Genomic DNA, 14,452 nt, shown 5'->3' with positions numbered 1-14,452 from the left:
CTGCGTGGAGACCTCATAGCAGCCTTACAGTATCTGAAGGGGGCCTATAGGGATGCTGGGGATGGACTCTTCATTAGGGACTGTAGTGGTAGGACAAGGGGTAATGGGTTTAAACTGAAACAGGGGAAGTTTAGATTGGATATAAGGAAGAAATTCTTTCCTGTGAGGGTGGTGGGGCACTGGAATAGGTTACCCAGGGAGGTTGTGAATGCTCCATCCCTGGCAGTGTTCAAGTCCAGGTTGGACGAGGCCTTGGGTGATATGGTTTAGAGCGAGGTGTCCCTGCTCATGGCAGGGGGGTTGGAACTTGATGATCTTAAGGTCCTTTCCAACCCTAACTATTCTATGATTCTATGGTAAGGCTTATTTTAACAAGCCCTTTCTTCAGTATGGTACAGTTCTGTTGGAAAAGTGGATGTGCTCGGTCATACAGTACTGGTTACAACAATGTACAACTCTCTGCCTAGATGCATTAGACATTTTTGTTGTACATTGCAAACTGGATGTGTCAGAATATTTTACTTAAGATATTTCCAAGATATTCACTCTGAAAAGTTTCAGCAGCTAGTCAGGAATGTCTTGCATGTTAACATTTTGTTTGACAGTAATTACCAATATTAATTCAACTGGCTGTGATTTTGTTCTGCCTTGCCTTCCTTCAAAAGCCAGAGATTTCCAGGCAATTTCCCATATGAGCTGTAATCCAGCTGTTACCTTGGATGAAACGCAACAAAGATACACAATATTGTGCAAATAAAATCTTATAAACCATATATTTACACTGGTTGAAGTTTTGAAATAAATGTTTCTTAAAAGGAGATGAGGTCTCTGGCCTTGTCTCCTGGTGTTACACACCTACTACATAAGTGTTGAGAGCAGTTTCTTCTGGTTTATTACAGACAACATTTCAGTACTGTGTGAAGTATATATTTGTTCTCAGTGACAAACATCAAAGGATGATCAGGGTTTACTCAAAGGAGGAGAATGTATGGATTGGCAAGAATTCACATAGGGATACACTTGGATGTGTCTGAAAAGGGAGAGCAGAAAGGCCACATAATAGGGAAAAATACTGTTTTTCTGTCTCTAATATCATTTTCACAGTAGCAGAAGACAAGTTTAGGCAATGGCCTCAGAGGAGCCTTGCATATTGTCACTGACAGTTCATCATGCCCCTAAACAGCGGGAATATGATAAGAACCAGATGATTTAAATTTCTTAAACAAACCCAGTGTTGCATATCATCTGGGAAATAGTTGTGGCTTAAAGTCTGCATCAATTCTGTAGTCCAATAAGAGGTTAGCTGCATTTTCCACTATCAGTATTGCTGTTTAACCTAGGGAACATACTTCATGCTTGAAAAAGTATTACTTTAGCAATGTTTTGCTGAATGGGGGGGAAGACTGGAACCCTCAGAAACTGAGGAGCAATTAAACAACATGAACTGCATTTATACACATTGCACATATGTCACTGTGTGACAGTGTCAAATAGTTGGATTCTGTAGGGATAGCACAGTTCCAAACAAAATTTTAAATTCAATTCCAGTACACATCCAAGATTGATTTTCTTAAGCCTGAACTCCTTTTATAAGTCCCAGGACATGAACAGAGTTCTTGCTGCTTTTCATGTTCCTCCCTCTGTGCAGCCACACATGTACACACAAGCTCTTAGAAGAAACATGGTTCTTTCATGAGGGATGCAGCTCCTGAATGGCCAGGCAGCTGCTGTGATTTTAGCAGGTGTGACAGTTATCATGTTTTTTACATACTCTCCCAGACAGTTTAAATTATTTCTGTGTACTGTGTGTTAATGGTGAGGGTACGAAAGACCTGCTGTTCATCTCCAGGTCTGAATATAACATGAATGCCTGACAACTCTTTAATAAATTCATAAATCACTATTAGACACTGATGCTGGATTTAATTTTTTTTCAGTATAAAATTGGATACTGTGCTCCTGTAGTCTTATGTGATTGTGTCAGATTATTTTAATTTATAAAAAATCCTCTGTTCAGTTCACAAAGCTTTTTTTTTTAACCCTTTTGCAAAAATCTTAACCTGAGTGCCCTAACCACTGACAGTGATTTCATTTTGTACACATGTTCCTTTTTTGCTTTCTTGTCCAAAAGCAGAAGGTGTTCCTTCTCTTTCTTATTAGAGAATTTTTTGGGGAGTCCTAAAGCTCATTTCTTCCAGAGTTGCTGTGTTGCTTTGTAGCCGAAGGATCACCCTCAGGTTAGTTGTGTCTTAGCGGGTAGGAATTATTAATTAGTGATATAAGATACTTTAGAAAAATCTGTTCCAGGCAGTGACTTCTTAGCAAGTAACGGTATATATTTTTTGAAGCTGCAACAAGCAATCTTCAGATTTAAAATGATTTTTCAGGCATTGCTAGAATTTCAAATTCAATCTTAACTGTGTAGTTTACAAGAGGGAAAACTGCTCTATTTTCTTTAACATTAAATATGGATGAAGTTGAAATGAATTATGTTTATTCCACTTGTTAAAAGAAAACTTGGAGCCTGTTCCAGCTTGAGATCACATGCTTTCTGGGAATATATAGGTCTTATAACAAATCTTGGAATGCAAATAACAGGCACATGGCTCTCCTCCAGGTGGGAGTACAATTTATTTCAGAAAAAATTGGACCATAATACTGTCTAGCTTTGCTGATCCTTATAATTTGTGATGAGGTAAGAGTACTTGGTTCACACGACTTTACCTTGCAACCTTTTTTAATTATGTCCTTGGGCTTCCAACCAGTGGTGAGTGATCCAGACAGGCACCCATTTGCAGTTTGAAGGTACTTGTTTCCATGTAAACTAAAAGCACAGACACACATTTTCTTTTTAGAAGACTTAAAGTGCAAACACACATTTTTGTTAAACGATACCCTTCAGAAAGCAGTCAGCTGGAATAATGTCAGTAAATTGGTGTGTTGTTCCTCTTATCTGACATGTTAATGTTAATGAGATTGTATCCTAGAAGGATGGCTCACATCTGGACATAGTCAGAATTTGTTCACTTATTTTATTTGAATTTTTACTTTTACCCTTGCGATTATTGTGTTGAGGTGAAATTCTTTTGCACTTAATAAAGGTAGGATAAATTGAGAGTGTCAAATAATTGTTAAACACTTATTAGGCAAATCTAATTTTAGGCAAATATTAGGCAAATAATAGGCAAATCACAGTCTAAATTAATTTAAATAAAATTAAATAAAGCAAAATTACATCATACTAAATGTTACAGCAACAAAAAACTAATTCAGTTAACCCATCTAAACTATTTTCCAAAAGCTGTTCTGCAGAATGAGGTACTACATGTGTTCAAAATGCTACTGTGAACTGTGTAACATGAAGCAAAATGAAAATGGAGGTTAGCCGCACCATAGAATAATCATTTTATGTAGCATATCTGGCAATCTCCATTTGGCAAAAGTGCTAAGATAGGACAGCATGAAGGGCTTCAGGAGAGCTCTCTGAAGAAAGCTTGCCTTCTGTATGCTTCATTTAATTCCCTTTTCATTCACAGGATTTATTTAATTAATTAAAAAAAAAATCTTTACAAATTGTGTTGGGTGCTCTTCTACTGTTCTGCTGCTAAACCCCTTTAATTTGATGGAGCTTACATTTGACCTCAGAATGCTTTGCACCAGATCCTAAAGGTCTTTGAAACTGATTAACCTTCTTTGTGTCATTTGTGTATTTGCCTTTTAAAATACTCTGATTTTAAAACCCAGCACTTGTACTATTGAAGGGTCCATGAGCAGGAGCATGAGCAATGCAGCAGGGGACTATTGTGCAGTGCTGGGGAGATGTGGCTGGGTGGCCAGCCTGGTGTGCTGCTGGTCCTGCACCTGACCCTTGCCACTCACTGAGCATTTCCTTTCAAAAGAAATAACCATATTTGGTGTGTTTGCTAAGCGGAAAATCCTTTCTTTTGTAACCTATCCTGCCAAAGAGACTGACTCACTTTTCAAGATCAGTTTTGTACTGTATCTTGATGAAAGCAATAATGGTAAGAGAGGGAAAGAAGACAAAATGTCCGGACAGGTGTCCTGCAAAGCTTAATTATTATTTTTTCTTTAAAGAGTATCTCCGTAGAAATTTGCCAATTTAGCATGCAGTCTGAGATAACTTAAGCAGGTTAACATGATCAGCTTTCATTTAGTTACCCCTGTTTCTTGTACCAGTGTTATCTCTGAGTAGTATCAGGCTTTTGGAAGGAATATAACGACATAATTACTCTGTCAACCTGAGTAAGGTAAATACTGATCCATGAGCTAATGACTCAGGGCAGGAAGACTCTCATGTGACCTTGGGAACAGCACTGGCAAAGCTGTAATCCTTCATATACGTAAAACTAGGGACCAAGGTGCAAATGTATATAATACTGAGATTATGGGCTCTGTGTTTTCAAGAGAATGGAGTTCAGTGCAAGACTTTGGCCACCTAACTGAGATCAGTAGAGAGACAGCTAGTAACACACAGAGGCTTTCACTCCAGCTAGTCTTATGCCTAGCTTTTTATTCAGTATCATTGATTACACTAGTAGGTGAACTGCAACCCCCTTGCAGAATTTTATATGAATAAATGTTTTCCATATTCTCATTATTAATGATTAGCATATATAATGCAGCCTGGTTTCTTAAAGTATACTGAAAAGTTAAACTTTTACCTTGATAAATCCCAATTAACACACATTTCTTATCCTAATGTACCAGACTTAGTCCTTCGGTCTACAGACACAGGCTGTTCAGGATCTTGCGTGGCAAATTTAGTATCTTCCTTAGACAAATATTGAAACTCTTTACAGCCCTAAACCATTGCTAACATTTTCTGGTTTTGCCTGTGAATAAGAATGTTCAAGGCTGGTATATTTGACCAAGTTTCAGATTTAATGACAAAACTTTTAGACAGCTTCACTGAAGAGGAAGTTGTTTCAGTTGAGCTATCTCTGTGTCTCAAATAGTATTGATAGCTAAAGTTGATTCCTTTAATATGGGCTAACAATAATGCCTGCTGATGTTTCTCTGTTGAAGGTGTACCAGAAAAGTTTCCCTCACACAGTTGTCATGTCTTCTCATTTATTCCAAATACAGTTAGAAATGCTGTTTACCAGGTGTTGGCCCACAGCACAAACCAAGTGTGAAGGAGAACACTGCCTAGTCTCCATCAGACACAGGCATTTTTCGTGCACCTTTGCATGCTTCTGTATGTCATTTAGTTTCTTAGAGCAAAATCATATTGTCTTCAAGAAACAGTATCTATCTAAATGGTTAAATCATTTGTGACCCCGTAGGTCTATGTTTCTGATGTGTATTTGCATGCCTAAAATGAAATGCTGGATACACTCATGACTGCATTGTTTGAGGCAGATACTGCTGTACATTTATAAGCTAATCCTAGAAGAGCTGCTGCTTCCTTATAAAGTTTGATGCTTCTTTATAGCTCTTTAACATAACTTCTAGAAGTTCTGTGCACCCAGCCATTAGCATTAAGAATAGCACTGCCTATGTCTGTGACTCACACTGGAGAACTCCAGCCCTTCAGGTAGTGTGCATTTTCTTTTTTAATAAAATACACTGGTTTATCCCTAGCAAATAGTGGTGATAAAACAATTAGGCAATCTTTGTCCAGAAAATTTTATAGGAGATCTTTGGACAGATAAATAGCGGTAGTTTCAGTTCCTCATGGTGAGTGCATGAAAGTCTCTATGTTGAATGCCTTTGTATCATGTTAATTCACTATGTTGTGATTCTGTTTTTCCCCAAGTGCATCTTGGAAGGCCCTTTCACAGTTCCTAACACAGCAACAAAACTTTGAAACACAATTTCTAATGTTTAGAGTATGCCACCTCTTCCTTTTAATCAGAAAAAATCCCAGGCCTTACTATTGTCCAAAGTACTGTTTTGTAATAGTCATCACCAGTCTCAAACTGAGACAGAGTATGATACTCAAAGGATGAAAGGAAATTCATATAGCAACCCCTACTACAAGAACTGGCTGCCAATTGGTAGGAATGTCAGAGAATAACAGATCTATTTGGTGCTTTCCATGACCAAGATGATATCCAGTAAGAAGAAAGGTTAAACGGGCAACAGTATTTTTTTTTTTTTGTCCTTTAAGTAAATTTTCCTGACTTTTTAATTACTTCCTCTCCTCAGAGCTCCAGAACAGCTCGTTCCGAGGAAGACCGAGACTCACAGTGGGATGCCTGGGGCTCCTGGAGCGAATGTTCGCGCACTTGTGGAGGAGGAGCTTCATATTCACTGAGACGCTGCCTGAGCAGCAAGTAAGTGGGTGAATGCTTATCACATTACTGACGGGAGAATTCAACTTACTCATATGTGTCAGACCATAAGAAATAATCAGTTGAGGTCTTGAGCTAAATTGAAATTTCCAACTTAGTGTCAAAAAAGTTATGGTAGTATGGTTCATTACTTATTCAGGCAAGCAGCCAACATGTTTGATAAGGCAACACCCTTTTAAAACATAGTGAGAACCTATGGAGATAGAGAAGTTGCTTGGACAGCTTGCAAGGCTGCCAGCTACTGAAAAGTGAAATTCCCACAATTTCAGTATTTAAGCAGTAAGGCTTTTCACACTTGTACCAGATTGCAGCTAATTGACTTGGTTTAGGCCCCCTTTAAAACTACACTGAACCTATGAAAGTATCAAACAGACCCAACATGGCATCTTGAGCTGTATAAGAAAGAAGGATAATTCTGCTGAGGCTATCTTAAAAATTAAAATTCAGGCAGGAGGTTTTTGATACCAGCAAACCCTCCCTAGCAAGCAGAAGCAGAATGGCCCAGTGCAAAGGTGGATTCTGAGTACCCAGACAGCCATCTGAGATTTTATTTCCCTCCCAGTTACTAGCTTGCAATAGAACATGAACAAGCCATTTGACATCATTTCCGCCCTATAGTATATGTAAGTTTTGCCTGCAAAATATTTCCAGCAAATATTATTTCTGTCTACTGTACCTACAGTAAACATGGTATATGTGATGTTAACAGATTTCTGATGAAGAATAGGAATGAAAAGTCCAGACTCAATCCTTGTAGCTTACTGCCATCTCTGATAAACTTGTATATTACAGTGTAAAAAATGTAATGCAATTTCACATCCTGCATGTTTCTTTCATATTTACTTTCATGTGCTTATAAAATTGTTCTTAATAAAACAATACACTCCAAATTGTTTCCTATATCTGACATTTTAGAATGTGATGCTCTTCAGTGAGGACAATAAACAGCACAAGCCATTGAGCCATAAGATCAGAATAGAATATTGTGTTCTTTAGCTTTATCCATGGATAATTTGGAGTCCTAGTTTCAGCAATTATTAGCGCACAAAAGTCTGCTGGAAGGAGAAAAGATTGGCAAAGACATCTACTGAAACCAGTGGGGGAAAAAAAGGTATTTTTCTATTCAATTCCATGGAAATAAAGATGCAGTAATTTGGGTTTTAAATGTGGGGACAAATTCTCATCCCTTGTTAGTTCCATTGTAAACAGTGGTTTTGCAAATACTTTAAAATCAGGAATTTCTGTAATAGGAACTGCCAGTCCTTTTCAGAGTTGGGAAAATAAGAGACCTTCTGTATGTTCCTTTAATGTAAAAGGAATCGAGGCATATCAGGAGACCTGGGGAATCAGAATAATACAAGAGCTTGGTGACTACACCTCTCTCACTGAGAACTGTTTGTAGAGGGGAAAAATCTTGGATCCCCACAAGACTGGCAGTAGTAGTAGTCATAGTGCTCTGTAGTATGTGAGTATAAACCACTCCCTCTGGGCAGGGTCTCCCCATCTTTTTCTTTTTGATTCTTATACTATTCAGGATGTCCCTGAAGCTACCCCACTGAAACAGGGAATAAACTCATAAATCACACAGTACTCATTTTTCATTGTCCCATCAGTACACGAGCAATGCTTCCTGCCTTAAGAAACTAAATGCAAATTTTGACCCATTCAGACATGGAAGCCCCATGTCCAGGATAGGATACAGGGCTTTATTATGTGGAGAACTCCTGCTAGATAGTAAATAATAAACATCAAAATCTCTCCTGGAATCAGCAGAGTACCAAATGTGTGATAGTTTTAACTTTTTCCTGGTCTGCATGCAATTGCTAATTAAATAAAGGTTTTAAATAATTAATGTATGTACTAGGCAAACATTTTAAGTCACTAAAAAAAAAGGCACAGGGGGAGCAGGGGAAGAAATCCAGATTTTGAAGGTTTGTAAATAAGCCTGTACATATGAGTATGTCAAAACTGGCAAGTTTAGAACAAAACGTCCACGTCTCTGGGACAATTTGGTGATTGGTACAGTTTATCCTTCTATTTGCTGTGTATAATTTAATGTCAGCGTGAAGGAAAATACTAGATGCTTCTGGCAAATGAAAACTGGCAACACATTTAGAGGTTTTGGAACAAATTAATCCTAAACATTTCTCAACCTGGGAAGAATGTTCATAACGTCTTCTATCTTTTAGTTAAGTAGAGGTGACTTTCAGATCATTGCATGAAAAGAGAGACCCCAGTGCATCTACTTTGAAGAAATGCAAACACTAATTGTCCATTCCTAAACACTATTAGTGTATGCAGCAAAACAAAGGAAACTTTCTTTCCAGCTCTTGTTTGCCAAAGTTATGTTAGTGCTTGTGTTATTTGTTTTGGGAACATGTTTTGTGTTAGGCCTTTGCAGCTGTGATGAAAGAATGGAAAGTGTTAGTGAGAAATTCTATTTTCCAGTATTTTAGATGGCAAACATTTAAGGGTAGGAGCTGTTCAGCAGTACATTTCATTAGAACATCTTGATTATGCTAGGGACATTAAGCATGACAGTGATATATATAAATATAAATATAAATATTAAATACAAATAAATACTACAAGCGGAGTTGTCAGCCAAAGTAAACCATGTCTTCTGGTATCCCATACTGACAGCAAGAAGCACAGGGTAACTCTGGTGGCAGAATAAGCCCCAGGAAAATAAAGTTTTGCTAATTAGTAGTTAAAGACAAGGCTAAACCTTAAAACATGAGACTTTTCATGCTCTTTTTTTAGCATTAGCCCTTTATAACTTTAGATATTCTTGTTATTTACACAAAAAGACAGACCTCCTTTTGATATCACACTTGTTTGCCTCAACTTACTTGGAAATTAATCTAATCTCCAAACCCAATTATATATTACATGAAGGGGTATTTATTTCTATCATTCCAGAGTTTTGCCCTTCAGTTTCAGGGTTGGGTTTTCATTTGTTTGCTTTTTATTTTTTTATTTTTGGGGGGGGTGGCGCTGGGTTTTTTTGGGAGGATAAGGGGGGAGGTTGGAGATTTGAAGGGGGGAGGTTGGAGATTTGAAGGGAGGGGTATACAAAGCTCAGGAAAGAGTAACTCCTCACCTGTCTCCTCTCCACCATGAGCTACCATGCAGCATTACTGTTCCACTATTCAAAACCTGCAGAGGGGAGAACCACAGACCACTCCGGTTTTTCTTGAGGGCCAAACTAATAGATAGAGCATGCGGAGAGACACTGCAATATGTTTTTTGCCCTCTTCCTTGCAGTCTGGCTAGTATTTGCTGTGGTCTGTCTAATGCACAGTACAGCTGTAATTTTTCATCCAGCATAGTAATTAGTAGTACTCACATACCTTCAATTTAGGTATTAATAAATGCATATGGTGGTTCAAGGAAACTTGAATAGAGTAATAAATAGCTGATTGCTTGTTAGTTATACGAAATCCATGTGCATTTATTTAATTTCCTTGTATCAGAATACATTTTCAAATCATAAAATAAATTATAAATTCTCATATGCTGAGTTCACCCATTCTGGTCCTAAAAATATTCTCTGTGTGCTAGAATTGCTCTTTGTACATTGACAAATACTGCAGTAGTATCAATGGTGTTTTACTGTCCCTAGGCTTTTAAGCAGGAAGATAATTGTGATTTTTTTCCTATCATGTTCCAAACTATTCATCACTTTATAGTAAAGTAAGGTTGTAGGTAGCAGACAAGCAGGGTGTCCTGGAAATTATTTTAGAGGATAACAGATAAGCAGGCTTTATTTCAATCTGCTTAGAAGCCTTATCTGTTGCTACTCTTCCCAGCTGAAGCATGAATCGGGAAACAAGTTTGTGTAAGTTTATAGAACAGTGCTAATCTAGCTATGAAGTCTCATGGATCCTTAATCTGGCTAAAGGGGTCAGCGTTTGAGATCATCACTCTTACCTCTGGGAAACCATGTACAAACTGCTGAATAGAGTGGAGGTTTTCCACCATTAGATGAGGGATGTATGTTTAGTAGCAGAAGAAAGTCAGCACTAACAAAAAAACCCCAAAACAGCAACAATAAAACCAAAACCACACACACAAAATCCCCCGAAAACAACAACAAAAAACAAACACCCCCCAACCAAAAAAACCCAAGGCCAAATAAACAAACAAAAGTCCACAACAACAACAAAACACCAAAAAAAGGAAAAAAGAGGGAACATGAATGGGAGAGTCACAATGATACAGTGCCAGATTTGTTTAGATGCTTGGTATTGTCTCTGTTACTTGTTGGAATATATTTTTTACCCCACTTTTCAAATGCCTCCCTTTTTTCCTTCAGCTCATGGCTGCCTTTTGTTAATGCAAGCAAGTTAATGCACCAGTAAGAAATATACTTTCTACCAGCTCTGCTTACTAAATTAGCTGAAGTGAATGATTCACTAGCTGGGTTTTTCACCCCAGTGTGACTGCATTGTGCAGAATAAAACAGTAAACCTGCATGAATGACTCTCAGTTTTACTGCAGTTTGACTTGGTTGATCAATAAAATAGCCACCAAGACATACCTTTGGAGGTTAGGTTTAATAAACTAGCTAAATTAGCTTAATTTAGGTCAATTTTAAACTGTGGAAATTTCACACAATCTAGACCAGTGTTGTAATCTGTAGAGTGATTGGGTGGTCTTTGGAGAACCAGTGTTCTTCAAAGAACATTGGAGAACAATGGAGAACAGTGGAGAACATTGTGCTGACTCTCCTAATTTCAAGCTTCTGCACCTCATTGAAGCAGCTAAAAATATATAAAATGCTTTTCTAGTTTTCCCATGTAATCCATTTCTACAGTTGCCGCTGGGTTATCTCACCCAAACACTCTGTGTTCAAACAAATAGGAGTCAGCTTTTCTAAGAAAAATGTTGGGTAAGCCTTCTTTTGGATGATATGCCACTCATAAATCCGGGTTCACTGGAAGAGCTCTTGTATATTCATAATTCTTTCAGTAAATATGCTCTGGAAATTAAATGAAAAATAATTAAATCAGCCAGGCCTTTGCATGATGTACAGCTCTTGAAAGCCTTACTTACGTATAAGAAAGAAGATAAGGTGTGATTCTCTAAAGCCCCAAACAATAGATTGTACATAAGAAAGCATAGGTATTTCATTAGAGCTGGGCTAACACATGTGATTGAGACCCAAGTTCAAACTTTCTCAAAATATGGGGAAATTAGGTTCCTCTTCAGCATGTTTTTTGTTGGTTGTTTTTTGTTTTTGTGTTGATTTTTTTTGTAAAGACCAGCTGCAAAACTTGGATCCAAATCTGAGCTCAGGCGTGTTCAGATGTGGGGTATCAGTAGTTTTGGGCTTGCAGTATGTTCTAGATGCTATCTTTCTGATACAGCAGGACGGATGAGATTTAGTAGTGTATTTTCTTTCCACCTGGACCATAAAGAGACCTCTTGCTGTTGTTTTCTGAAAGGCACTTTTTCAGTTCTTGCTTTTTTTCTACCTTTCCTGTTTAGTGAGCAACTGAAAAACATTTGCAACTGTAATTGCTTTCTGTATATCTACAATATGTGTTAAATGTGCAAATTTAAATCTAAAACTATTTTTAAAAATACATGAAGGAAACAAAAAATACTGTAGTGACAAACAAACATGAGAGACTAAATGCATGAAAATAAACAGTAGTCTGAAAGCTTTCTGTCAAATTTTTCTCATTTTCTTTTATTTTTCTCTAATTTGATTTTTGTTATTTTCATTGGACCAGCCAGTCATATTTTACTAAGAGTTTAGGAAGAGTCATTTAATGCCTAAGCTGTTTCTAATCTGTTACTTAGAAAATAACATTCAGTAACTCTGAATAATGCAAAGAAGAATTTGAAAGCAAAAAATTATAATAAACTCTATTCTGTTGAACAATTTGTACAGCAGAAGTCCAATATCTGCCTTACTTTTGAGTAAATATAATGCCAACCTTAAATTCCAGGGGTAGCAGAAGCTACCCGGAGTAAGAGCTTTGAGTGTTGGAGCATTGTTGGAGCTGCAGCTGATAATTTTTTGCATAACATTCCCAACAAAATTATCAAATCCGAACTGTTCCCCTCATCAAGCTTTCAGAATTTAGAATGAAACTGTGACATGAGCCTAATCATACTTTTAGAAGGAAAGGCTTATCTCTGTGAGACCAATAGATCTATTAGCTTTCTCTAAGCCCTATTGTATTTTGGCTCAACTGCTATAAATAGTCAACTTGGTATCTCAGTAGCTGGGCTAGCTACCTTTAGGTTACTTTGGTTATTTCTTGCAGCATAGCCTACAGTACAAACAAAATCTTAGAAGGGATTCAACACAATTTTAACAATAATCAGGTAGCCATAAACAAGTAGCTGTTCTGTAACTATATCAGCAAAAAAGAGACTTCATTTTTAAGAGGTAATAGTAATAGTAAGAAACACTATTTACATGTTCTTCAGATTCCTAAACAGTCAGTCAGGTTGTGGTTTAAGCTAAGTATTAACCAAAGACACTTTTTCCTTTTTTTCTTTTTTCTAACACCATCTCTTTGATATAATGTATAGAATCATAGAATGGCTTGCGTTGGAAAGGACCTTAAGATCATTCACTTCCAACCCCTGCCCGTGGCAGGGACGCCTTGCGCTAAACCATGTCACCCAAGACTCTGTCCAGCCTGGCCTTGAGCACTGCCAGGGGTGGAGCATTCACAACTTCCTAGGGCAACCTATTCTAGTGCCTCAACATTCTTACGGTAAAGAACTTCTTCCTTATATCTAACCTAACCGTCCCCTGTTTAAGTATAAACCTATTACCCCTTGTCCTATCACTGCAGTCCCTAATGAAGAGTCCCTCCCTAGCAACTGGTATAGTCATATTCTACGTGTGTATAGCCATATTCCATTCTTTCGGTTCCAGTGAATTTATTCTAGATACACAGCAGAGTTTCAAAGAGTAAAGTCCAGTATGACAGGTTTTCCTCAGCTTCATACTCATCCTAGTCACACAAATGATGGTCAATATTTATTTTATTATAGAATCATTGTACAGTTTGGGTTGGAAAGGACCTTTGAAAATCATCTAGTCCAACGTGACCTCGAATACTGCCAGGGACGGGGCATCCACAACTTCTCTGGGCAATGTGTTCCAGTGCCTCATCACCTGCATCATAAAAAAAATTTTGTTTGTGTCCTTATGTTCCTTATCCATCCTCTTTCAGTTTAAAAATCATTGCCTGTTATCCTGTCAGTGCAGACCTCAGTAGAAAGTCCTTCTCCATCTTTCATAAAAGCTTCCTTTATCCATTAAAAAGCTGCAGTAAGGTCTCCAAAAGCCTCCTTTTTTCCAGGCCAAATCATAGAGTTAGAACCACAGAATACCTCGAGTTGGAAAGAGCCCATAAGGATCATCAAATCCAACTCCATTAAAAGGAGGACTCCTTAAAGCTAAACCATATGACTAAGAATATTGCCCAGATCATCCTTGAATTCTAACAGATTTGGTCTCACAACCACTTCCCTGGGGAGCCTGTTACAGTGACCAACAACTCTCAGTGATGAACCCTTCCCTAATATCCAACCTGAACTTCCCCTGATGCAGCTTCATTCCATTCCTTTATGTCCTACCGCTGGTCACCAGAGAAAGGAGATCAGCATCTCACTCTCCACTGCACCCCCTGAGGCTATTGTAGACAGCCAGGAAGTGGCACCTCAGCCTTCTCCAAGCTGAACCTCAGCCACTTCTCACAAGTCTTGCACTTTAGACCTTTCACCATCTTGGTCAAACTCTGGACAAACTCTAATAGTTTGTTGTCCTTGCACTCAACTGCACCCAGCACTCAAGGTGAGGCTGCAGCAGGGCAGTGCAGAGTGGGACAGTCACCTCCCTCGACCAGCTAGTGATGCTGTGCTGGATGCACCCCAGGACACAGTTGGCCCTTTCAGTTGCCAGGGCATGCTGTTGACTCATATAGAACATGCCATCAATTCAAACCCCCATATCTTTTTCCATGGGGCTGCTTTCCACCCTCTCATCCCCCAGTTTTACATATAACCAGGATTACCCTATCCCACATAGAGAATCCACCACTTGCTCTTGTTAAATTTCATATGGTTGGTGATTGCCCATCTCTAGCCTAGATCTCTCCGAA

At 38.2% G+C, this 14,452-nt stretch overlaps 1 protein-coding gene across 2 annotated transcripts in view; it reads left to right on the top strand.

Moving 5' to 3' along the window:
- Nucleotides 1–14,452, top strand: part of ADAMTSL1 (ADAMTS like 1) — a 183,501-nt gene that overhangs the window by 12,909 nt on the left and 156,140 nt on the right. For both annotated transcript variants that reach the window (XM_061359996.1, XM_061359995.1), the window contains exon 2: nt 6,172–6,299. In XM_061359996.1, coding sequence (XP_061215980.1) covers nt 6,172–6,299 — 128 coding nt within the window. The remainder of the gene's footprint in view (nt 1–6,171; nt 6,300–14,452) is intronic.

Source organism: Neopsephotus bourkii, unplaced genomic scaffold, assembly GCF_033783945.1.
Source record: "Neopsephotus bourkii isolate Nb327-2 ecotype Australia unplaced genomic scaffold, CSIRO-AGI_Nbou_v1 NB_1002, whole genome shotgun sequence".
NCBI classification, from domain to species: Eukaryota; Metazoa; Chordata; class Aves; order Psittaciformes; family Psittacidae; genus Neopsephotus; species Neopsephotus bourkii.
Note: the sequence above shows the minus strand (reverse complement) of the source record. Positions and strands in the feature narration are given on the sequence as shown.